We start from the raw sequence: 24,099 nt of genomic DNA on the forward strand, positions 1-24,099 counted from the left end.
ACCTGTTTTCCTCTCTTTCAGTCAGTTATGGGGACAGTGTGTTCTGCTTTCCGGCGTGTAGTTTTTCCTCTTTACAGGTCTTCAGCTGTTCTTGTGGGCCTGTGTCTTGAGTTCACCAGGCAGCTTTCTTGCAGCAGAAAATTTGGTCTTACCTGTGGTCCCGAGGCTCAGGTTCGCTCGTGGGTTGCTGCCCAGGGGCTCTCTGCAGCGGCAGCAACCAGGAAGACCTGTGCCGCCCCTTCCGGGAGCTTCAGTGCACCAGGGTTCCAGATGGTCTTTGGCTTTTTCCTCTGGCGTCCGAGATGTGTGTGCATGGAGCAGTCTCTTCTGGTTTCCCAGGCTTGTCTGCCTCTCTGAAGGTTTAGCTCTCCCTCCCACGGGATTTGGGTGCAGAGAACTGTTTATCCGGTCTGTTTCTTTCAGGTTCCGGCGGCGGTGTCTCAGGCGCAGAAGTCCTGCCGCTCCTGGGCCCTCCCCCACGGGAGCCCAGAGGCCTTATACAGTTTCCTCTTGGGCCAGGGATGTGGGCAGGGGTGAGCAGTGTTGGTGGTCTCTTCCGCTCTGCAGCCTCAGGAGTGCCCACCTGACCAGGCGGTTGGGTCTCTCTCTCACCGGGTCTGGGAGCAGAGAGCTGCTGCGGGCCGGGATCCGCGGGTGTGGGACTTCCGGTAAACACAGACCGTGCCTCCTAGAGAAATTCTGCTTCCGTGTCCCAAGCTCACCAGGCAGCTTTCTTGCAGCAGAAAGTTTGGTCTTACCTGTGGTCCCGAGGCTCAGGTTCGCTCGTGGGGTGCTGCCCAGGGGCTCTCTGCAGCGGCAGCAACCAGGGAGACCTGTGCCGCCCCTTCCGGGAGCTTCAGTGCACCAGGGTTCCAGATGGTCTTTGGCTTTTTCCTCTGGCGTCCGAGATGTGTGTGCAGGGAGCAGTCTCTTCTGGTTTCCCAGGCTTGTCTGCCTCTCTGAAGGTTTAGCTCTCCCTCCCACGGGATTTGGGTGCAGAGAACTGTTTATCCGGTCTGTTTCTTTCAGGTTCCTGCGGTGTCTCAGGCGCAGAAGTCCTGCCGCTCCTGGGCCCTCCCCCACGGGAGCCCAGAGGCCTTATACAGTTTCCTCTTGGGCCAGGGATGTGGGCAGGGGTGAGCAGTGTTGGTGGTCTCTTCCGCTCTGCAGCCTCAGGAGTGCCCACCTGACCAGGCGGTTGGGTCTCTCTCTCACCGGGTCTGGGAGCAGAGAGCTGCTGCGGGCCGGGATCCGCGGGTGTGGGACTTCCGGTAAACACAGACCGTGCCTCCTAGAGAAATTCTGCTTCCGTGTCCCAAGCTCACCAGGCAGCTTTCTTGCAGCAGAAAGTTTGGTCTTACCTGTGGTCCCGAGGCTCAGGTTCGCTCGTGGGGTGCTGCCCAGGGGCTCTCTGCAGCGGCCGAGCCCCATTTTTTAATAGGGTTATTTGTCTCCCTGCGGTCTAACTTCTTGGTCTAACTTCTTGAGTTCTTTGTATATTTTGGATATAAGGCCTCTATCTGTTGTAGGATTGGTAAAGATCTTTTCCCAATCTGTTGGTTGCCGTTTTGTCCTAACCACAGTGTCCTTTGCCTTACAGAAGCTTTGCAGTTTTATGAGATCCCATTTGTCGATTCTTGATCTTAGAGCATAGGCCATTGGTGTTTTGTCCAGGAAATTTTCTTCAGTGCCCGTGTGTTTGAGATGCTTCCCCACTTTTTCTTCTATTAATTTGAATGCATCTGGTTTGATGTGGAGGTCCTTGATCCACTTGGACTTAAGTTTTGTACAGGGTGATAAGCATGGATCGATCTTCATTCTTCTACATGCTGACCTCCAGTTGAACCAGCACCATTTGCTGAAAATTCTATCTTTTTTCCATTGGATGGTTTTGGCCCCTTTGTCAAAAATCAAGTGACCATAGGTGTGTGGGTTCATTTCTGGGTCTTCAATTTTATTCCACTGGTATCTGTCTGTCTCTGTACCAATACCCTGCAGTTTCTATCACTATTGCTTTGTAATACTGCTTGAGTTCAGGGATAGTGATTCCCCCAGAAGTTTTTTTATTGTTGAGGATAGGTTTAGCTATCCTGGGTTTTTTGTTATTCCAGATGAATTTACAAATTGTTCTGTCTAACTCTTTGAAGAATTGGATTGGCATTTTGATGGGGATTGCATTGAATCTGTAGATCGCTTTTGGTAAAATGGCCATTTTTACTATATTAATCCTGCCAATCCATGAGCATGGGAGATCTTTCCATCTTCTGAGGTCTTCTTCAATTTCTTTCTTCAGAGGCTTGAAGTTCTTATCATACAGATCTTTTACTTACTTGGTTAAAGTCACACTGAGGTATTTTATAATTTGGGACTATTATGAAGGGTGTCGTTTCCCTAATTTCTTTCTCTGCTTGTTTCTATTTTTGTGTAGAGGAAGGCTACTGATTATTGGAGTTAATTTTATACCCAGCCAATTTGCTGAAGGTGTTTATCAGCTTTAGTAGTTCTCTGGTGGAACTTTTGGTATCACTTAAATATACTATCATATCATCTGCAAATAGTGATATTTTGACTTCTTCTTTTCCAATCTGTATCCCCTTGACCTCCTTTTGTTGTCTGATTGCTCTGGCTAGAACTTCAAGAACTATATTGAATAAGTAGGGAGAGAGTGGGCAGCCTTGTCTAGTCCCTGATTTTAGTGGGATTGCTTCAAGTTTATCTCCATTTAGTTTAATGTTAGCTACTGGTTTGCTGTATATGGCTTTTACTATGTTTAGGTATGGTCCTTGAATTCCTATTCTTTCCAGGACTTTTATCATGAAGGGGTGTTGCATTTTGTCAAATGCTTTCTCAGCATCTAATGAAATGATCATGTGGTTTTGTTCTTTCAGTTTGTTTATATAATGGATCATGTTGACGGTTTTCCATATACTAAACCTTCCCTGCATGCCTGGGATGAAGCCTACTTGATCATGGTGGATGGTTGTTTTAACGTGCTCTTTGTTTCAGTTTGCCAGAATTTTATTGAGTATTCTTGCGTCGATATTCATAAGGGAAATTGGTCTGAAGTTCTCTTTCTTTGTTGTGTCTTTGTGTGGTTTAGGTATAATAGTAATTGTGGCTTCATAGAAGGAATTCTGTAGTGCTCCGTCTGTTTCAGTTTTGTGGAATAGTTTGGATAGTTTTGGTATGAGGTCTTCTATGAAGAAATGATAGAATTCTGCACTAAACCTGTCTGGACCTGGGCTCTTTTTGGTTGGGAGACCTTTAATGACTGCTTCTATTTCGTTAGGATTTATGGAGTTGTTTAAATGGTTTATGTGTTCCTCATTTAACTTCGGTACTTGGTATCTGTCTAGGAAATTGTCCATTTCCTGCAGATTTTCAAGTTCTGTTGAATATAGGCTTTTGTAGTAGGATCTGATGATTTTTTGAATTTTCTCTGTATCTGTTGTTATGTCTTCCTTTTCATTTCTGATTTTGTTAATTTGGACAGACTCTCTGTGTCCTCTCATTAGTCTGACTAAGGGTTTATCTATGTTGTTGACTTACTCAAAGAACCACCTTTTGGTTCTGTTGATTCTTTCTATGGTCCTTTTTGTTTCTACTTGGTTGATTTCAGCTCTGAGTTTGATTATTTCCTGCCTTCTACTCCTCCTGGGTGTATTTGCTTCTTTTTGTTCTAGAGATTTTAGTTGTGCTGTCAAGTCGCTGATACATGCTCTCTCCCGTTTCTTTCTGCAGGCACTCAGAGCTATGAGTTTTCCTCTTAGCACAGCTTTCATTGTGTCCCATAAGTTTGGGTTTGTTGTACCTTCATTTTCATTAAATTCAAAGAAGTCTTTAATTTCTTTCTTTATTTCTTCCTTGACCAGTTTATCATCGAGTAGAGCATTGTTCAACTTCCATGTTCTTCCCTTATTGTTATTGAAGACCAGCTTTAGCCCGTGGTAGTCTGATAGGACACCTAGGATTATTTCCATCTTTCTGTATCTGTTGAAGCCTGTTTTTTGACCAATTATATGGTCAATTTTGGAGAAAGTACCATGAGGTGGTAAGAAGAAGGTATATCCTTTTGCTTTAGGATAGAATGTTCTATAAATATCTGTTATGTCCATTTGGCTCATGATTTCTCTTAGTCTGTCTATGTCTCTGTTTATTTTTTGTTTCCATGATCTGTCCATTGATGAGAGTGGGGTGTTGAAATCTCCTACTATTATTGTGTGAGGTGCAATGTGTGCTTTGAGCTTTAGTAAGGTTTCTTTTATGTATGTAGGTGCCCTTGTATTTGGAGCAAAGATATTTAGGATTGAGAATTCATCTTGGTGGATTTTTCCTTTGATGAATATGAAGTGTCCTTCCTTATCTTTTTTGATGACTTTTTGTTGAAAATCGATTTTATTCGATATTAGAATGGCTACTCCAGCTTGCTTCTTCCGACCATTTGCTTGGAAAATTGTTTTCTAGCCTTTCACTCTGAGGTAGTGTCTGTCTTTGTCTCTGAGCTGTGTTTCCTGTAGGCAGCAGAATGCAGGGTCCTCATTGCATATCCAGTTTGTCATTTTATTGGGGAGTTGAGACCATTGATGTTGAGAGATATTAAGGAATAGTGCTTATTGCTTCCTGTTATATTCATATTTGGATGCGAAATTATGTTTGTGTGCTTTTCTTTTCTTTGTTTTGTTGCCAAGATGATTAGTTTCTTGCTTTTTCTAGGGTGTAGTTTGCCTCCTTATGTTGGGCTTTACCATTTATTATCCTTTGTAGCACTGAATTTGTAGAAAGATATTGTGTAAATTTGGTTTTGTCATGAAATATATTGGTTTCTCCATCTATGTTAATTGAGAGTTTTGCTGGATACAGTAACCTGGGCTGACATTTTTGTTCTCTTAGTATCTGTATGACATCTGTCCAGGATCTTCTGGCTTTCATAGTCTCTGGTGAGAAGTTTGGTGTGATTCTGATAGGTCTGCCTTTATATGTTCTTTGACCTTTTTCCCTTACTGCTTTTAATATTCTTTCTTTGTTTTGTGCATTTGGTGTTTTGACTATTATGTGATGGTAGGGTATTCTTTTCTGGTCCAATCTATTTGAAGTTCTGTAGGCTTCTTGTATGTTTATGGGCATCTCTCTTTAGGTTAGGGAAGTTTTCTTCTATGACTTTGTTGAAGATATTTACTGGTCCTTTGAGCTGAGAGTCTTCACTCTCTTCTATACCTATTATCCTTAGATTTGATCTTCTCATTGAGTCTTGGATTTCCTTTATGTTTTGGACCAGTAACTTTTTTCATTTTACATTATTGTTGACCGGTGTGTCGATGATTCCTACGGAATTTTCTGCTCCTGAGATTCTGTCTTCTATCTCTTGTATTCTGTTGGTAAAGCTTGTATCTATGGCTCCTTGTCTCTTCCTTTGTTTTTCTATATCCCTGGTTGTTTCCCTTTGTTCTTTCTTTATTGGTTCTATTTCCATTTTTAATTCCTTCACCTGTTTGATTGTGTTTTCCTGGAATTCTTTCAGGGATTTTTGTGATTCTTCTCTATAGGCTTCTACTTGTTTATTTATGTTTTCCTGTGTTTCTCTAAGGGAGTTCTTCATGTCTTTCTTGAAGTCCTCCAGCATCATGATCAAATGTGATTTTAAATCTAGATCTTGCTTCTCTGGTGTGTTTGGATATTCAGTGTTTGCTTTGGTGGGAGAATTGGGCTCCAATCATGCCATTGTAGTCTTGGTTTCTCTTGCTTGGGTTCCTGCGCTTGCCTCTCGCCATCAGGTTGTCTCTGGTGTTACCTTGTTCTGCTATTTGTGACAGTGGCTAGTCTGTCCTATAGGCCTGTGTGTCAGGAGTGCTGTAGACCTCTTTTCCTGTTTTCTTTCAGCTAGTTATTTGAACAGAGTGTTCTGCTTTCAGACGTGTAGTCTTTCCTGTCTACTGGTCTTCAACTTTTCCTGTGTGCCTGTGTCCTGAGTCCACCAGGCAGGTCCCTTGGAGCAGAAAAGTTGGTCTTACCTGTGGTCCCGCAACTCAAGTTGCTCATGGGGGCTGCTTTTGAACTCTCCATGAGGGAGGCAACCTGGAGGGCCTGCGCCGCCTTTTCCCTGAGCCCCTAATGAACAGTTTTTAATGAATGTTTTAAGGGTGTATATAATCAGTAATACTCAAATATCTTTATTCCTAATATTTTATTCCTTTCCTATGGAACACATTTTCATATGTTTTCTTCTAATTTTTGGTCTCAATCTACCATGTTATACTAGACATCGTATAGGATTGAGAATCTATTTTTTTGTTACTTTATTTTCCTACTATAATGTTTTGCAAAGGTCAAGCTTCAAAGTCTGGGTTACTCAGCTACTTTCCTGGCATTTGGGTCTTGGAATACTCAACCATCAGACTCTTGTTTTTCCTTTTACTCCCTATATATCTGTCCCTCTGTCTATCCTCTCTCTCTCTCTCTCTCTCTCTCTCTCTCTCTCTTTCTCTCTCTCTCTCTCTCCCCCTTTCTCTCTTTCTCTCTTTCTATCTATCTATCTTTCATCTATGATCTATCTGTCTTCTCAGACAATCTTCTGCTGAGATGGATTCTTTTTTATTGGATATTTTTCTTTTCTTTTCTTTTTATTAACTTGAGTATTTCTTATTTACATTTCGAGTGTTATTCCCTTTCCCGGTTTCCGGGCAACCATCCCCCTAACCCCTCCCCTCCCCCTCTTTATGGGTGTTCCCCTCCCTATCCTCCCCCCATTCCCCCCCCAACAATCATGTTCACTGGGGGTTCAGTCTTAGCAGGACCAAGGGCTTCCCCTTCCACTGATGATCTTACTAGGATATTCACTGCTACCTATGAGGTCAGAGTCCAGGGTCAGTCCATGTATAGTCTTTAGGTAGTGGCTTAGTCCCTGGAAGCTCTGGTTGCTTGACATTGTTGTTCATATGGGGTCTTAAGCCCCTTCAAGCTCTTCCAGTTCTTTCTCTGATTCCTTCAATGGGGGTCCTGTTCTCAGTTCAGTGGTTTGCTGCTGGCATTCACCTCTGTATTTGCTGTATTCTGGCTGTGTCTCTCAGGAGAGATCTACATCCGGCTTCTGTCGGCCTGCACTTCTTTGTTTCATTATTGGATATTTTTTATTTACATTTCAAATGTTATACCCTTTCCAAGTTACCCATGCATAAGCCCCCTAAACCATCCCCCACAGCTTCTTCCATAGGGGTGTTCCCCTTCCCCAACCACTCCCCCTTTCCACCTCCTCACCCTGACATTCTCCTACACTGGGACTGTGGGGGATCCAGCCTTGGCAGAACCAAGGGCTTCTCTTCCCTTTCGTGCCCAACAAGGCCATCCTCTGCTACATATGCAGCTGGAGCCATGGGTATGTCCATGTGTATACTTTGGGTAGGGGTTTAGTCCCTGGGAGCTCTGGTTTGTTGGTATTGTTGTTCTTATGGGGTGGCAAGCCCCTTCAGCTCCTTCAATCCCTTCTCTACTTTCTTCAACTGGTACCCCATTCTCAGTTCAATGATTTGTTGCTAGCATTTGGCTCTGTATTTGTCCCGTTCTGGCTGAACCTCTCAGCAGACTCTCTCTCTCTCTCTCTCTCTCTCTCTATATATATATATATATATATATATATATATATATATATATATATATGAGTATTTTTGTTCCCCTTTTTAAGGAGGATTGAAGCATCCACTCTTTGGTCCTGCTTCCTCTTAAGCTTCATGTGCTCTGTGAATTGTATCTTGGGTAATTCAAGCTTTGGGGCTAATATCCATTTATCAGTGAGTACATAGTGCATAGGAGATAAATGAAAAAAACTGAGTTTTAAATGAATTTTCCTAGGGATTTAATCTTAATAATCTGACACCAGAGCCTGCTGGACTTGTATGTATATTATATGAAAACTACATGTCTGTTAACTGAGAACAAAAAACAATGCCCCAAACAGAGGCCTATTCTAAACCTTTTCATTATAGCCCTTGCTGTATAGGGTCAAATTGCTGGTTCTATTTTCTTTTGTTGTTCTGGGTCCTGATTCACTGTTGAAACTCATCACAAACCAGTGCCTACACTTTACATCCTTTTTCTGCCATGGTAAACCCTGTCTTCTTACACAAAGTTTTAATCTTTTTGCAAATTAAATCATGTAATGTGTGAAAAACATAAACAAAAAACAAAACAGGATCCAGCATTGTGTTGCATAAAGGGAACACTCCTCAGTGATAAAGACAGACACTACCTCATAGTAAAAGACTGAAAAAAATTATCAGAGCAAAAAAACCACGCTAGAGATCCATCCCATCTGCAGAGAGCAAACCCTTACACTATTGCTGATGCCAAGAAGAGCTTGCTGACAGGAGCCTGGTACAGCAGTTGACTGAGAGGTTCTTCCAGCACCTGATGAATACAGATGCAGATACTCACTGTTAACCATTGTGCTGGGTTCAGGGACCACAGTGCAAGAGCTCGGGGAAAGAATGAAGGATCTGAAGGGGATCGTGACCCCATAAGAACAATATCAAGTAAACCAACCCTCTAGAGCCCCGAATGACAAACCACCCACCAAAGAGTATTCATGGAGGCTTCCATGGCTCCAGATACATATGTAGCAGCAGAGCATGGTCTTATCTAAGATCAGTGGGAGGGGTCCTTGGTCCTATGGAGGCTTGATGTCCGAGTAGAGGAGGACTATAGAGTAGTGAGTCAGAATGGGTAAGTGTGTGGAAGAGCATCATCATTAGAGGCAAAGGGGGTGGGGAGGGAATGGGATGGTAGGTTTGTGGAGGAAAAGCATATATCAATAAAAAATTACAGAAGAGAGCTCACTGTTTACATACCAATTGTACATTTCAGAAAAGAAAATATTTCTTACGAAATCGAGGGGACCCTAGGCAGCATCGCAAACCTGGCTCTGGTAGGCCGGCATTGCCCTTTTTCCTCATTCCCTCTGCCTTCCTAAAATTCATTATATTACATTACTGAAGGTAGCTCTCAAGGTCTATTCTCTTAGTTGACCAATTCCTCCTCTGGGGGCTGACAACTAACGTCCAGTGATCAAAAGCTCCCTTTGACTCACCTAATTAATACGTCCAATTAAAATTAAACTTCTTACTCTAATACAGACTTTCTCCATTTTTCTTTATAAACTGCCATTTTCCTATGAGCAACTTCTGCCTTTTTATCCTGAGGAAGTATTTTGTCCCAGTCTGGGATAAATATATGTACCCTCCTCTTCCTTGTTCTCTTTCCTCTCCATCACTTTCTATCTCCTGTATTTGTCTCTTATCCTCTGTGCTTCGTTTCTCAAGGGGCAAATAAATCTTTTTGCTGAGAACTTGGTTTCAGGGAGTCTTGAGCCAACTTTGAGGTTTCTTAAACACATAATTTTTTTTAAAGTTTTCAAAATAATGACAAAGAGGTTAAAGAAAAGAATAAAGCAGTGATGAACAAATGGCTTAATTAGTTGTATCTGGAGCACCAGGAAAATGAGGGTTCATCAAATATTTGTAGAACTAGTTTATAATGTTTCTGAGCTTATGTAAACCAGAAACTTAAAAATAAAAATTGGAGCAAAATCACAGCAAAGTAGTGTAAGGTAAGTTACAGTGTTGAAGGAAATGGTAGCAAGAAAAATTTAAAGGCAGGGAACAGATACTGCTTATGAACAAAATTTTAAAAGCTACTATAAAATTATCATAGGAAGTAATGTGAGTTAATGGGGTGGTCTTAAAATAATTTAAAATAAATTTAGATTTTAGATTCAGTAAGCATGTATTTTGTAAACTAGATCTGGGAAATCGTTTTAAAACTTAAAAAGTGAGAAAATTAGTTTTTAGCAAGTCTGTATTTGAAGTTCATTAAATAGAATAAATATAACACAAGATTTAAAATTTGGTTTTGTTTGTAACAGTTTTGTTTATCATAGCCACAATCTACCCTACCACTCTCATTTCTAGTTCCACATTCATTTTTTCCTGTATTTTCTCTTTTTTGGTAGTTTAGCCCCACAAAATCTTGTGTCATCAAATAAAGTATCACAGCTTAATGTTGAAATGTACTTATTTAAACTAAACATCTACATAGCTTTTGGCAGACATCATTATGGTCTTTTGATTTTTTTTTTATTATTAAATCTAAACCCAGTAACATTCTTTCGAATTCCTCACAGTGTCTTTGTGTGGTTCTGTTCGTAGTTTGTGAACACTAATAAAAAGATCATGTTGAATAAAAAGAAAAAGAAAAAGTGCCTAAATATAAGTTCATGCAATCAAATTTTAGAAAAAACATAATGACTATTATGATATAAGATGTGTTATCAATTCATCACTCTTTGAAACAATAAGGTCATGAACTGTAATAGTGATACTTTCAAACTCACTATTAATTTGTAGACTTCATATGAAAGCTACTTCTACAAAAGGTGTTCACACTTGCATCAAACCAAAGAGGAGAAAGCACTTTTGATGAAGGAAATTGAGAAAATAGAAGAAAGAGTAGACATCAGGGGATTGTGAATGACTGCAGGATAATCTACACATTTAAATCAGGGTTATAGCCTTGAAGTGTAGACTTGATATTGAGAATGGAGGTGACTACTCCTAGCTTGCTAGCTGCAAGGTGACTTAAGGTTATCTGTAAACCTTAGCACACTGGAACATGGAGAAATCATACTTTCTCAGGAAAGAATTTTTCAGTTCTCTTCTATTGATCTAACTGCCTATCTCTGTACCATACCATACAGTTTTTATCACTACTACTCTGTAGTAAAACTTGGCGGTAGGGATGATGATTCGCCCAGAAGTTCTTTCATCATTGAGAAAAGTTTTTGTTATCTGGGTTTTTTCTTATTCCAAATGAATTTAAAAATGGCTATTTCTAACTTTATGGAGAATTGAGTTGGAATTTTGATGGAGATTGCATTGAATCTGTAGATTGGCAAGATGGCCATTTTTACTATATTATTCCACCCAATCCATGAGCATGGGAGGTCTTTCTATTTTCTGAGATCTTCTTCAATTTCTTTCTTTAGAGACTTGAAGTTCTTGTCATACAGATCTTTCACTTGCTTTGTTAAGGTCACACTAAGGTATTTTATGTTATTTGTGACTATTGTGAAGGATGTCATTTCCCTAATTTCCTTCTTAGCTTGTTTATCTTTTAACCTCCTTTTGTTATATAATTGCTCTGGATAGGACATCAAATACTCTATTGAATATGTAGGGAGAGAATGGGTAGCCTTGTCTAGTTCCTAATTTTAGTGGAATTGCTTCAAGTTTCTCTCCATTTAGTTTGATGTTGGCTACTGGTTTACTGTATGTTGCTTTTACTATGCTTAGGTATGGGCCTTGAATTTCTGGTCTTTCCAAGACTTAACATGAATGGGTGTTGCTTTCTCAGCATCAAATAAGATGATCCTATGGAACTTTTCTTTGAGTTTGTTTATATACTGGATTATATTGATGGATTTCTGTCTCTTGAACTATCCCTGTATCCCTGGGACGAAGCCTACTTGATCATGATGGATGATCATTTTAATATGTTCTTGGATTCAGTTGTGATTATTTTATTATTTTTGCATCAGTACTCATAAGGGAAATTGGTCTGGAGGTATATTTCTTTATTGAGTCTTTGGTTTATGGCTTCATAGAATTAATTGGGTGGTGTTCCTTTTGTTTCTATTTTGTAGAGCAGTTTGAAGAGTATTAGTATTAGGTCTTCCTTGAAATTCTGATAGAATTCTGCACTAAACCCATCTGGTTCTGAACTTTTTGTTTTTTGGTGGGGAGACTTTTAATAACTGCTTCTATTTCTCTAGGGGATATGAGATGGTTTATGTGATCTTGACTTAAGTTTGGTACCTGATATCTGCCTAGAAAATTGTCCATTTTATCCAGATTTTCCTGTTTTGTTGAGTATAGGCTTTTGTGATAGGAACTGGTGGCTTTTTTAAAATTTCCTCACTTTCTGTTGTTATGTTTCCCTTTTCATTTCTGATTTTGTTAATTTGGATATTGTCTCTGTGCTGTCCCGAAAGCTCCCAGGGACTAAACCACCAAGCAAAGAGTACACATGGAATGACTCAGGCTCTAGCTGCATGGTCAATCAATGGTGCTCCCATGTCTGAGGGGACATTCTTTCTGGCTTCCTGCATTATCCTCTCTCATTCTCCGGTCATGAGCACTCTCATGAGTTGTTGGCTACTATTCCAGGTTGGCTGATGAGTAAATAAAACAGTCTGAGATTAATCAGCCCCTTGGTGTTATCTGGAAAGGGGGTGTTGGGCCTTCCAGTTGTACAAGTTGGCCAAAAGAAAGGCCAATATTGCATGGCCTGGTTGCAATACTTATCAATGGACCTGTAGCCTAATTGCAATACTTATCTATGGACTTGTAGATTGTCATCAACAGCAGATTTTTTTCCTGACTAGACCTGACTAGGACTACTAATACAGCAGGAGTTAAGGACCACCTGAAGGTCTTACCACTAGACTCCGTTGGCAGGTCTCAAGGTGGTTTCTAGTCTGGCACATATCTGATTGGGGAGCAATTATTGAATTTTGTTGACCTCTAAAAAATTGGCTGGTGCTGGGTGCCAAACCATAAACTTAACTTCTACCTTCCTACTGCCTGGTCGTTGTTAGGAAATGAAGTGCTAGGACCAAGCTTGTTAGAGAGTCACCTGGGAACCAGTGCTGGGTGCAGGATTGTTTGGGAGTAACCTGGAAACCAGTGCTAGGTGCTGGCTTGTCATTTAACTCTAGTTCAACCTTAGGTCTCTAAGATGGAATTTAAATCCAAGATCTGGTGTCTCAATAGAGTTCAGTGATGTTGGGAAATATTAGTCACCAATGATTGTTAGTTCCTGCTATTTTTATGTTGGTTTTGTGTGTGTGTGTGTGTGTGTGTGTGTGTGTGTTGGTTTTGTTATGAAATTATTAATTTTTTGTGTTTTCTTGGGTGTACTTACCATTCTTGTGCTGCAGTTTTCCTTTTTGTATCCTCTGTAGATTTGGAATAATGGAAAAATATTGCTTAAATTTTGTTTTGTCATGGAATATCTTGTTTCTTCATCTCTAGTGATTGAAAGTTTTGTTGTATATTTTAGTCTCGGCTGGAATCTGTGGTCTCTTAGGGTCTGGAAACCATCTATCCAGGCCCTTATGGCTTTTAGATTCTCTGTTGAGAGTTCATATGTAATTCTGAGAGGTCTACTTTTATATGTTACTTAGCTTTTATCTATTGCAGCCTTTATATTCTTTCTTTGTTCTGTACATTTAGAACTTGATTGTTATATGGTAGGGGTACTCTGGATGTAAGGCCAAAATTTATCTCTTCATGAAAATATAGAAAATATTTTAAAAACAATGGGAAGGCAATGAATTAAATTTATACTTCGAAGTGAAAATTTTTAGTTATTTGCTTAATAGAATCTTTCCCTAAACTTAGAAAAATTTTCTTCATATCTAATTTTGCTTTCTTCTATCAGTATTTATAACTAGTTGTCTGTGTGAAGGGAAATTTATTGGGTACACACCTTATCAAGATGGCTGAGAATTGCTAAAATCTCTTCCATAGAAAATGCTTTAAATTTTAGTTGATACCAGTGACAATTTTTCTAGAAAAATTTACGCCATACATCCATTACAACTTTTTAAATCATTAACTACAAAGAATTAGTTCCTTTTTAAATTTTATTTTTCTTGGATACTTTATGTATTTACATTTCAAGTGTTATCCTCTTTCCCCTCTCTCCCATACTCCATCCCACATCATCCTGCTTTTATGAGGATGCTCCCACACCCACCTTCACACTCCCTCCTCAACATCCTGGCATTTCCCTACATTGGGGAAACAAGCATTCATAGGACGAAGGGCTTTTACTCCCATTGATGCTAGACAATGTCATATATGCATCTGGGAACCAAGGGTCCCTCCATGGGTACTCAATGGTTGGTGATTAAGCCCCTGAGAGCTCTGGTAGGGTCTGATTGGTTGATATTATTGTTCTTCCTATGGGATTGCAAACCCCTTCAGCTCCATCCGTCACTTTCTCTAACTCCTCCCCAGGGGAACCTGTTCTCTGTTCAGTGGTTTGCTGCTAGCATTCGCCTCTGTATTTGTCACGCTTTGGCTGAGCCTCTCAGGAGATAGCTATACTGGGCTCTGATCATCATGCGCATATTGGATTCATCAATATTGTGTAGTTTTAGTGGATATATACATATATATGTATATATAAATATATGTGTGTGTGTGTGTGTGTGTGGTGTGTGTGTGTGTGTGTGTGTGTGTGTGTGTGTGTGTGTGTGTGTGTGTGTGTAGGCTGGATTCCTAGGTGGGGCAGACTCTGATAGGCCATTCCTTTAGTCTCTGCTCCAAACTTTGTCAACATATTTCCTCCTATAAATATTTTTGTTCCCCCTTTTATGAATTACTGAAGCATCCGCACTTTGGTCATCCTTCTTCTTGAGCTTCATGAGCTCTATGGATTCTATGTTGGGTAGTTCTCTGATGGAACTTTTGGGGTCACTTAAGTTTACTGTCATATCATCTGCAAATAGTGATATTTTGACTTTCTCTTTTTCAATTCGTATCCCTTTGACCTCCTTTTGTTGTTTGATTGCTCTGGCTAGGACTTTGAGTACTTTATAGAATAAGTAGGGAGAGAGTGGGCCACCTTGTCTAGTCCCTGATTTTAGTAGGATTCCTTCAAGTTTCCCTCCATTTAGTTTAATGTTAGCTACTGGCTTGCTGTATATTATTTTTCATTTGTTTGGGTGTGGGCCTTGTATTCTTGATCTTTCCAAGACTTTTAACTTGAAGCAGTGTTGAATTTTCTCAAACGCTTTCTCAATATCTAATGAGATGATTATGTGGGTTTTTTTTTTAATTTGTTTACATCGTGGATTATCTTGACGGATTTCTGTATATTGAACGATCCCTGTGTCCCTGGGATGAAGCCTACTTGATCATGACAGATGACCGTGTTGATGTGTTCTTGGATTCGGTTTGCCACAATTTTGTTGTGTATTTTTGCATTGATATTCATAAGGGAAATTGGTCTGAAGTTCTCTTTCTTTGTTGGGTCTTTGTGTGGTTTATGTATAAGGGTAATTGTGGCTTCATACAAGGAATTGGGTAGTGTTCCTTCAGTTTCTATTTTGTGGATAGATTGGACAGTATTGGTATTAGGGCTTCTTGAAGGTCAGATAGAATTCTGCACTGATTTAACTTTGGTGCCTTGCATCTGTCTAGAAAATTGTCCATTTCCTCCAGATTTTCCAGTTTTGTTCAATATAGGCTCTTACAATAGGATCTGATGTTTTTTAATTTTCTCAGATTCTTTGGTTATGTTTCTTTTTATTTCTGATTTTGCTAATTTGGATACACTCTCTGTGCCCTCTGGTTAGTCTTGCTAATGGTTTATCTATCTTGTTGACTTTGTCAAAGAACCAGCTCCTAGTTTTGTTGGTTCTTTGTATAGTTCTTTTTGTTTCTTCTTGGTTGATTTCTGCCATGATCTTGATTATTTCCTGCCTTCTACTCCTCTTGGGTGTATTTGCATAGTTTCATTCTAGGTGTGCTGTCAAGCTGCTCTCTTCAGTTTCATTTTGGATGTACTTAGAAATATGAGTTTTCCTCTTAGCACTGCTTTCATTGTGTCCCTCAAACTTGAATATATTGTGCCTTCATTTTCCTTAAAATGTTTTCTAAAAATGTTTTTAATTTCTTTCTTGATTACTTCCTTGTCCAAGTTATCATTGAGTAGATCGTTGTTCAATTTCCATGTATATGTGGGTTTTCTGTCATTTTTGTTGAAGACCAGCTTTAGTACATGGTGATCTGATAGGATTCATGGGATTATTTCAAAATTCTTGTATCTGTTGAGGCTTGTTTTGTGATCAATTATATGGTCAATTCTGGAGAATGTTCCATGAGGTGCTGAGAAGAAGGTATATTCTTTTGTTTCAGGATGAAATATTCTATTAATAATTGTTAAATCCATTTGGTCCATAACTTCTGTTAGTTTTTTTATGTCTCTGTTTACTTTCTGTTTCCATGATCTGTGCACTGATAAGACTGTGGTGTTAAAATCTCACACTATTATTTTGCGAGGTGCAATGTGTGCTTTGAGGTTTAGTGACATTATTTTTATTAATGTAGGTGGCCTTTCATTTGGAGCATAGATATTCAGCATTTAGAGTTCATCTTGGTAGATTTTTCCTTTGATGAATATGACATGTCCTTCCTTTTCTTTTTGATAACTTTTGGTGGAAAGTTGATTTTATTCAATATTAGAAAGGCTACTTCAGGTTGTTTCTTGAAACCATTTCCTCGGAAAATTGTTTTCCAGAATTTTACTCTGATGTAGTGTCTGTTTTGTCACTGAGGTGTGGTTCCTGTGTGCAGCAAATGCTTGTCCTATTTACGTATCTGGTCTGTTAGTTTATATCTTTTTATTGGGGAATTGAGGCCATTGATATCAAGAGATATTAAGGAATAATGATTGTTGTTTCTTCTTCTTTTTATTGTTGGAGGTGGAATTATATTTGTGTGGCTCTCTTCTTTTGGGTTAGTTGAAAGAACATTACTTTCTTGCTTTTTCTAGGGTGTAGTTTCCCTCCTTGTTTTGGAGTTTTCCATCTATTATTCTATGCAAGGCTGGATTTGTGGAAAGATATTATGTAAATTTGGTTTTGTCTTGGAATATCTAAATGTCTACATTTATGTTAATTGAGTGTTGACCTGGGCTGACACTTATGTTCTCTTAGGGTCTGTATGACATCTGCCCAAAATCTTCTGACTTTCATAGTCTCTGGTCAGAAGTCTGGTGTAATTCTGTTAGGTCTGCCTTTATATGTTATTTGCATTTTTCCCTTTCTGTTTTTAACATTCTTTCTCTGTTTTGTGCATTTGGTGTTGTGATTATGTGAAGGGAAGATTTTCTTTTCTGCCTCAGTCTATTTGGAGTTCTGTTGGCTTCATGTATGTTCATGGCATCTTTTTCTATAGGTTAGAGAAGTTTCCTTCTGTAATATTTTTGAAGGTATTTCTGGACATTTAATTTGGGATTTTTCACTCTCTTCTTTAGCTATTATCCTTAAGTTTGGTCTTCTCACAGTGTCCTTTATTTCCTGGAGGTTTTGCATTAGGAACTTTTTGCATTTTTCATTTTCTTTGACTGTTGTGTCAATGTGTTCTGTGATATCTTCTGCATCTGAGACTCTCTTCTGTCTCTTGTATTCTGTTGGTGATTCTTGCACCTTTGACTCTTGATCTCTTTCCTAGATTTTCTATCTCCCGTGTTGTCCCCCTTTGTGATTTCTTTATTGTTTCTATTTCTATTTATAAATTCTGGATGGTTTTGTTCAATTCTGTCACCTGTTTAGTTGTGCTTCCCTGTAATTCTTTAAGGGATTTATGTGTTTCCCCTTTAAGGACTTCTACTTGTGTACTTGTGTTTTTCTGTATTTCTTTCAGGTGTATTTGTGTTCTTCTTAAAGTCCTCTATCATCTTCATGAGATGTGATTTTAAATCTAAACCTTGCTTTTCCAGTGTGTTTTGATATCCAATATTTGCTTTGTTGGGAGGAATGGGCTCTCATGATGACAAGTAGTCTTGGTTTCTGTTGCTTATGTTTCTGTGCTCGCCTCTGGCCATCAGGTTGTCTCTGGTGTTAGCTTTTCTTGCTGTTTCTGACAGTGGCTTTACCCTCCTGTAAACCTATGTGTCAGCACTCCTGTATACTTGTTTTCTTTGAGCTGAATCTGGGACCAGAGAACTGTCAGATCAGGTCAGCTCCGGGTGCAGTCAGAAACCAGAAGAGTCCTGTCCCAGACTGCTCCTGGGTTTGTGTGTCTTGAAGCTTCCAGGCAGATCGCTTGGAGCAGAATAATTGATCTTACCTCTGTTCTTAACTGTGTCAATGCTCCTGACAACTGGCTTTCAGCTCTGCAAGCAGTCTTGTCCATGACTTCTCCTAGGTTCCTGTGTCCAGAGGGCACAGAGGACACTAAGTGGGTTCCTCTTGTGCCTGGGATATGAGCAGAAGTAGTTGTCTCCTCTGAGCTCTCAGGATTGTCTGAGAGTCCAGTTCTCTCCCCAATTAGATTTGGACGAAGAGAGCTATAGGACCAGTTCAGCTCAAGGCACAGGCAGAAACCGGAAGTATCCTTTCTCAGATTGCTCCTGTATTTGTGGGTCAAGAGGCTACCAGAGGGTTTGTTCAGAGCAGAAGTGTTGGCCTTACCTCTGCTTTCAGGTGTGTTTGCCCTCAAGTTCCCATGTCTTAAGGAGTTTTCAAATAATAAAAAGAAACCCAGGTAACATAAGATTATAACATAACTTATCATAAAATAATGTTCTGATAAACAAGGTGCCACTATTCTGTTCCCTGACTCTTCTAGGGTCCATTTTCTTGGCCTCACACAAAGTAGAAGGAACGTGGCAGATATTTCTCAGCTTCTGAGCAGAAGAAAGTAAGTCTTTGCCCAGAAGTTTATGACATGGATTATGATTCTAAAGATAGATTTGGAGGCTGTTAGAAAAACCAGTCAACATTTGTTATAAAAGCCCAAGTGGCCAGAAAGATGATTAAACAATTAGAGTATATGGTGTTCTTCCAGAGAAACAGAGGTTGGTGCCCAGTATTCATCATATACAACCCATGACATTTGGTAACTTCAACTCTAGAGGATTTATATTTCTATTCTGGTTTCGCCAGCACCTCTAATCCAGTTATACAACTTTATGCAGGTACATAGACAATGCAAATATAGTTTTTTTAATAAAAAATTTAAAAATACTTCAAGAAGTAGGCAAGGACATTTAAGAGTTAGCTAAAGTTCAAATCCTAGCTTTAAAGTTTCAAATAACTTCTACATATTCTACAAAAATCCACATTTATCTCTTCTTCTGAAGCTACAATTATTAAGATTAGCCTCCCCTTTTAATTTTATACACCAGTACTGCAAAAGAAGTTAGACAATACTAGTTACTGAATACATTTCTCCCACTGACCCATTTAGAAAGGTAATTTTTAAAAAATGTCCTTTTCTGTCTCTTGTAGTATTTTCATTTTCTGAAGATGTTAGCTGGAATAGATGAGTTCTTAGTTTTCTTCCAGCAATATTTGTTGTTCTTCTTGCCTTTTCACCTAGCAAGAATTTCAAGAAAATAGGCAGAGTTCCTAAAAATGTAGTAACAATTCTGAAATATTTCCCTGAAGTGTTTAAAGAAGAATATATCAGAATGTGTCCACAGAGAGGTCATTTTCATGAGGAAAACACATAAAATAACTTTGTTTGTATTTGAAATATCATGAACAGAAGTTATATAACTCTAGAGAAATAAGGAAACATGGGCTAAAACAAATGTTCTTATTTTTGTATCATTTCAAAAACCAAGATGAATGAAAGATGGGAGGATGCTGGAGTAAGAAGGACTCTAACCCACTAGATAAAGCCAACAATTAAACAATTGCTAACATGTTTTGAACAATATGGTGAAAACCATGAAAAAATTTTTAAATTTACTATTCATTCTCTTTCTTTTTAAGATACAACCCATTAAACTCAGGGGTCAGAAGTATTTTATTAATGTAAAGATACAAACAGATGCCAGTTTGGATAATATTTTCAAATTATACTCAACATTGAAATTTTAGACAAAATGTAATAATTATTGTTAATATTAATTATACCATAATTGTTTTCTCTAACATCTAAATTTATAGTAACATCTCTTATATTTTGTCAATTTGTTTCATAAAGAAAATAGATGGATATTTCGAAATTGGTGGAGATAAGATTAATGTAATCTCCAAAACCATAATTTCAGAAAGTGTTTTCAAACAAATCCATATTAAGACACTTTATCTGTCTCCAAAACAACTCTGAGCTGTTTGTTTTGATGGTTCCTGGTAACCTGGAGATACAGACCCAATATATATATATATATATATATATATATATATATATATATATATATATATATATATATAATGCATTTTTGAATGTCATTTACTGTGCCAGTGTAGCATGAAGTAAAACCTTTTGCTGTATTATCTGACACAGAATAGAAAGACTAAGAGCTTAGTATATAGTCATTGAAAGGTAATAACTTAGTGGATAACCCATTCTGTAGCATGTCTTTTAAAACAACTGTCACATTTGTTCTCTGTTCCATACTCAGGAACTTGCATGGGTGAAACTCCAACTAAGTAGAGCGCTTTATCCACTGTTCTCCTTGTGAGTTTGAATTGCTGAATGAAGTGTTTTGAAAGATGGTATCATTTGCTCTGGTCAATTATGTACTCCTTCCCCTCCAAATGGCTCCATTAAACTAGTTCATTGTAGTGTTGGTTTCTGTAGTGTGAATCCAGTCTGTCAGCATCTGGTTGAAGCTGACTTTCTTACAAGAGTCACCAACATTCCATCATTAATACTAATGATGTATCTGATCTACATCTTACCTGAATATTGATAAAATGAACCTTTGTCTTGGACCTCAAGAACTGTGTTTGGCTGTAGTACTTTAAGACCAACCACACAGCTTGCTCACAAAGTCAGTAGCTCAGCATTGGCTGAGCTTCTGATAATGCCAGAAATGGTAACTCAAGTTATTTCCATGAGTTGAACTTGTTAATTTGTCACAAGTTCAGCTACAACTGGAAACTTGAAGAAAAAGTACAGTCATGTTTTCTAGAGTTGATAAGAAAAGTTCATTAAAATCGAGTGTTTGTATTACCAAGAAGATGTTATTTTCAGTGATGCCTGGACACGTATATTAGAAACTGCCATTCATTTAACTGGTGTTAATGTTCAATCAGCCAAAAGAAAGGCATCTCATAAACATGCCTAGGCCCAAAATATCTCGCTTAAACATTTATGGAATTTGTATTGTTTCCATTTGAAAAAAAATTTACTCTCACAGAAAGAATGTATTGAGAAATAAAACTATGTTTGTATTTGTCAACCATAGTTAATGTTTGATCTAAACCTTCACCCAGGTGATGGATTTACTGGGGCACAATCTGGAGAAATGTGAAAATTTCATATCTCATTAACTTGCATATTAAGCAAGTGGTTTACCAGACCTGCTTAACTGCAAGTATATGTCCATAAGAGAGAATGTCTTAAGCATAGCTCAAGACAACCTCAGAGATAAGATCCAACAAGTACTTATTCTTTGTCATGTCCCATCTGTTAGATATGACAAGGGATTTAGAGCACTCTGGTGTAAGACACACCTATGTAGAGTCTTGACACAATAGAACTGGAAACAGAAATGAATGTAATAACGCACATAGGTTTTTGGGTAAACTGAGTCTACCCACAGGATGCAGAAGAATAACTTTTATATATGCTCCTGTACTATTTAAAATTAGAACACAGTCTATATAACCAAATTAAAAATTATCTACCTGAAGTCATAAATCTCATTTTGTAATTGTGCCAATTACATTTAAAAGTAAACTTTAATGAGATTACTACCTTATAACGACTAGAAAGAGCTGAATGTAAGTACCCCTCCTATAGCAACAGACACAAATAAAGATTCTCAAGTATTAGACCCTCAACACATTTGCTTATTAGTCAACCCTTTTGTCCATGCTATTTCTTTATGCCAGGCAAAATGTTTACAATGAAATCTCAGCACTGGTTAGTTTTGACTGCCCGTGCCACTGTGAACAAAAGAGAAGATTCCACTTTCATGATGTAAAAGCAGTTGTCAGGGTCATGTATGGGTGTCTATTGTTCTTGCTGCTTCTGTCCTGGAGAGTTTGATTTGCCAGGGTTCTCTCCAGGGTGTTGGACAGGAGTGACAGGAAACTGAAATCCATAGCCATTGTACCCATCCAAGTAGACACATTGGAAGAAACTGATGGGACCTAAGGAAGAGAGTATGATTTTTGTTATAAAAAATTAATACATGTGTGACAACACAGGAGGCACACTGAGGCTGTACACCACAGTGGACATAGTCCCTGACTACTTGGGAAAACTGTACTTCATTCTGCCTTGGCATCTTTGTACATAGAATCAAGAAACATAAACCATGATGGGATACTAAAAACGTAAATGAACCAACACAGAATGTGGTGTTGTATGTGTGTGTGTGTGTGTGTGTGTGTGTGTGTGTGTGTGTTGTGTGTGTGCACATGCATGTATGTAATAAGCATTTGTGAATCCTAAAATAGTGAGTTATTGCATTTATCTTTATCCTGGAAGCATGATATCTACTGAGGCAGATGTTTCACACATAGAAAAATGCAGAGAAATGAGATGAATATGGCACAAAGCCAGTGAGCTGACTCAATGTGTAAAGGTGCTCAATGTCAATATTGACTACCTAAGTTCAAGCCCCAAGTCCCACATGATGGAACAAAGGAATCAACTCCTAATATTGTGTCTTCTGAGACACACACTAAGATGCTTCTTCCCCACCTCCACCTACATAAATAAATGTAATTGCTTTTAAGGAGCATGGTGCAAAATATGTGAGGCAGTGGACAGAACCTGAGCTTTGGCTATCAAACCAGGTTTCCCTAGAGGCAGCTCTGTTAAGAACTCAAATCCCTCTCTTAAAATCACAGACACTCACTGACTGTGCTATTTTCTATCATATCCATGTGCATCATTGCAAACAAACACAGATATTTTGCCAAAGGCCTGCAGGAAAATGCTGATTGAAGAGCATGCTATGTAGGAGATAGGAAGATGGCCAAATTTATATGAATGAAACGAAGTGTGGTAAGAAAGCTGAAACAAGTATTAATAGTATTAGGACTTCTTAGGCTGGTCTCACAAAATTTCTTTTTCCTCAGCCTCCCAAGAACTGAGATTATAAGCATGAGTCACATTAAGGGTATCTTCAGATTCCAGCGAAGAGACATTGCCTAGCCTCAATAGCTGGGTTTTCAGAAGATAGGTTTTTCTTTTTGTTGTACCTTGGTGGCACAAGTCCTCTTTTCCTAAAGCTGTTGAAATGGTAACAGCTAGTGTATATTAGATGCAGGCAACAAAAAGATGCCAGTCAGGGAGAAATGAACAACTGGTAATAAAATTCAAGAGCATCTTCATATATGTTTATCTAATTTGAACCTTTGCAGATGCAGACACTGTTCTGGCACATGCACCTAACTCAAGTTGAAAGACCTATTATCAGAAATATCATTAGCTCTAAAAATGTAGAACTTACATTAAAGATTCATGAAGAATAGAATGTTAAGATGAAAATGTGAAATAATGTTTGATGTAATAAATTCCACAGGTGAAAATTTTTACAGAATAATATTTCATAAATATTTAATTTAGTTTTAATCCCATTTTATTTTGATGTTGTTCTTTGAGGAAAGATTTTTCTCTGTAATAATAGCCAGCCTGGGCTACTTAATATCTGGCACAGGGTGGTTTTTAACTCAAGGCAGTTGCCATGCCTCTTGTATCTGGAGTGATGGTAGAAATATGAACCATCATGACTGGAGACTTTTAATTACATTTCTTTTAATTTTGACCTAATTTATGTTCACATAAGAAACAATACAGTGACTTTCCATGCATTTTCATCCAGTTTCTCACACTAGCAAGATAGAGTCAACAAGAAAGTAGTGTTGATACTATCTACCCATTGCATTCTTTATTAACGCTTGTTTATGAAATAAGAGATTTCAACTATTGATGCAATCAAATTGAAATTACTAACAATAGTTTACCAATTGGAAGAGCACGACAGTTCAGATCATAATTGTTTTTGCATGGATTTTGGACTGATATATTAAATTATTACAAGATTGTTTATGCTCATGTATTTCTCCCAGACTGATTGTATGAAGCATTCCAGTCATGTGCTTTTGTGTAGCCATATCAGTATCACCAGCAACATTTGCAACATAGTATGTATCCAAATCTCTCAATTAATAAGCCACCTCAGGAACTTCCTTCAGAAGGCATGTAGGAAAACATGCAAATCCTACAAGAAATTTCTCTGATAAATGTTTAGTTCTTTAAATCATTATGCGTGTTGGCCTTATTGGATCAATTTTAAAAATTGTTTGCTCTAGTCTGTATAGTGATGATTTCTTTCTTTCTTTCTTTC

The 24,099-nt window shown here is 38.4% G+C and overlaps 1 protein-coding gene across 13 annotated transcripts in view; it reads right to left on the reverse strand.

The window, feature by feature from the left end:
* Positions 1-19,574: 19,574 nt before the first annotated feature.
* The window catches only part of Trdn (triadin), a 455,305-nt gene continuing 450,780 nt past the window's right edge, over positions 19,575-24,099 (reverse strand). For all 13 annotated transcript variants that reach the window (XM_063272320.1, XM_063272316.1, XM_063272306.1 and 10 more), the window contains 1 exon segment: positions 19,575-21,892. In XM_063272320.1, coding sequence (XP_063128390.1) covers positions 21,753-21,892 — 140 coding nt within the window. In that variant the 3' untranslated portion in view covers positions 19,575-21,752.

The sequence above is a fragment of the Rattus norvegicus genome, chromosome 1, assembly GCF_036323735.1.
Source record: "Rattus norvegicus strain BN/NHsdMcwi chromosome 1, GRCr8, whole genome shotgun sequence".
Taxonomy (NCBI): Eukaryota; Metazoa; Chordata; class Mammalia; order Rodentia; family Muridae; genus Rattus; species Rattus norvegicus.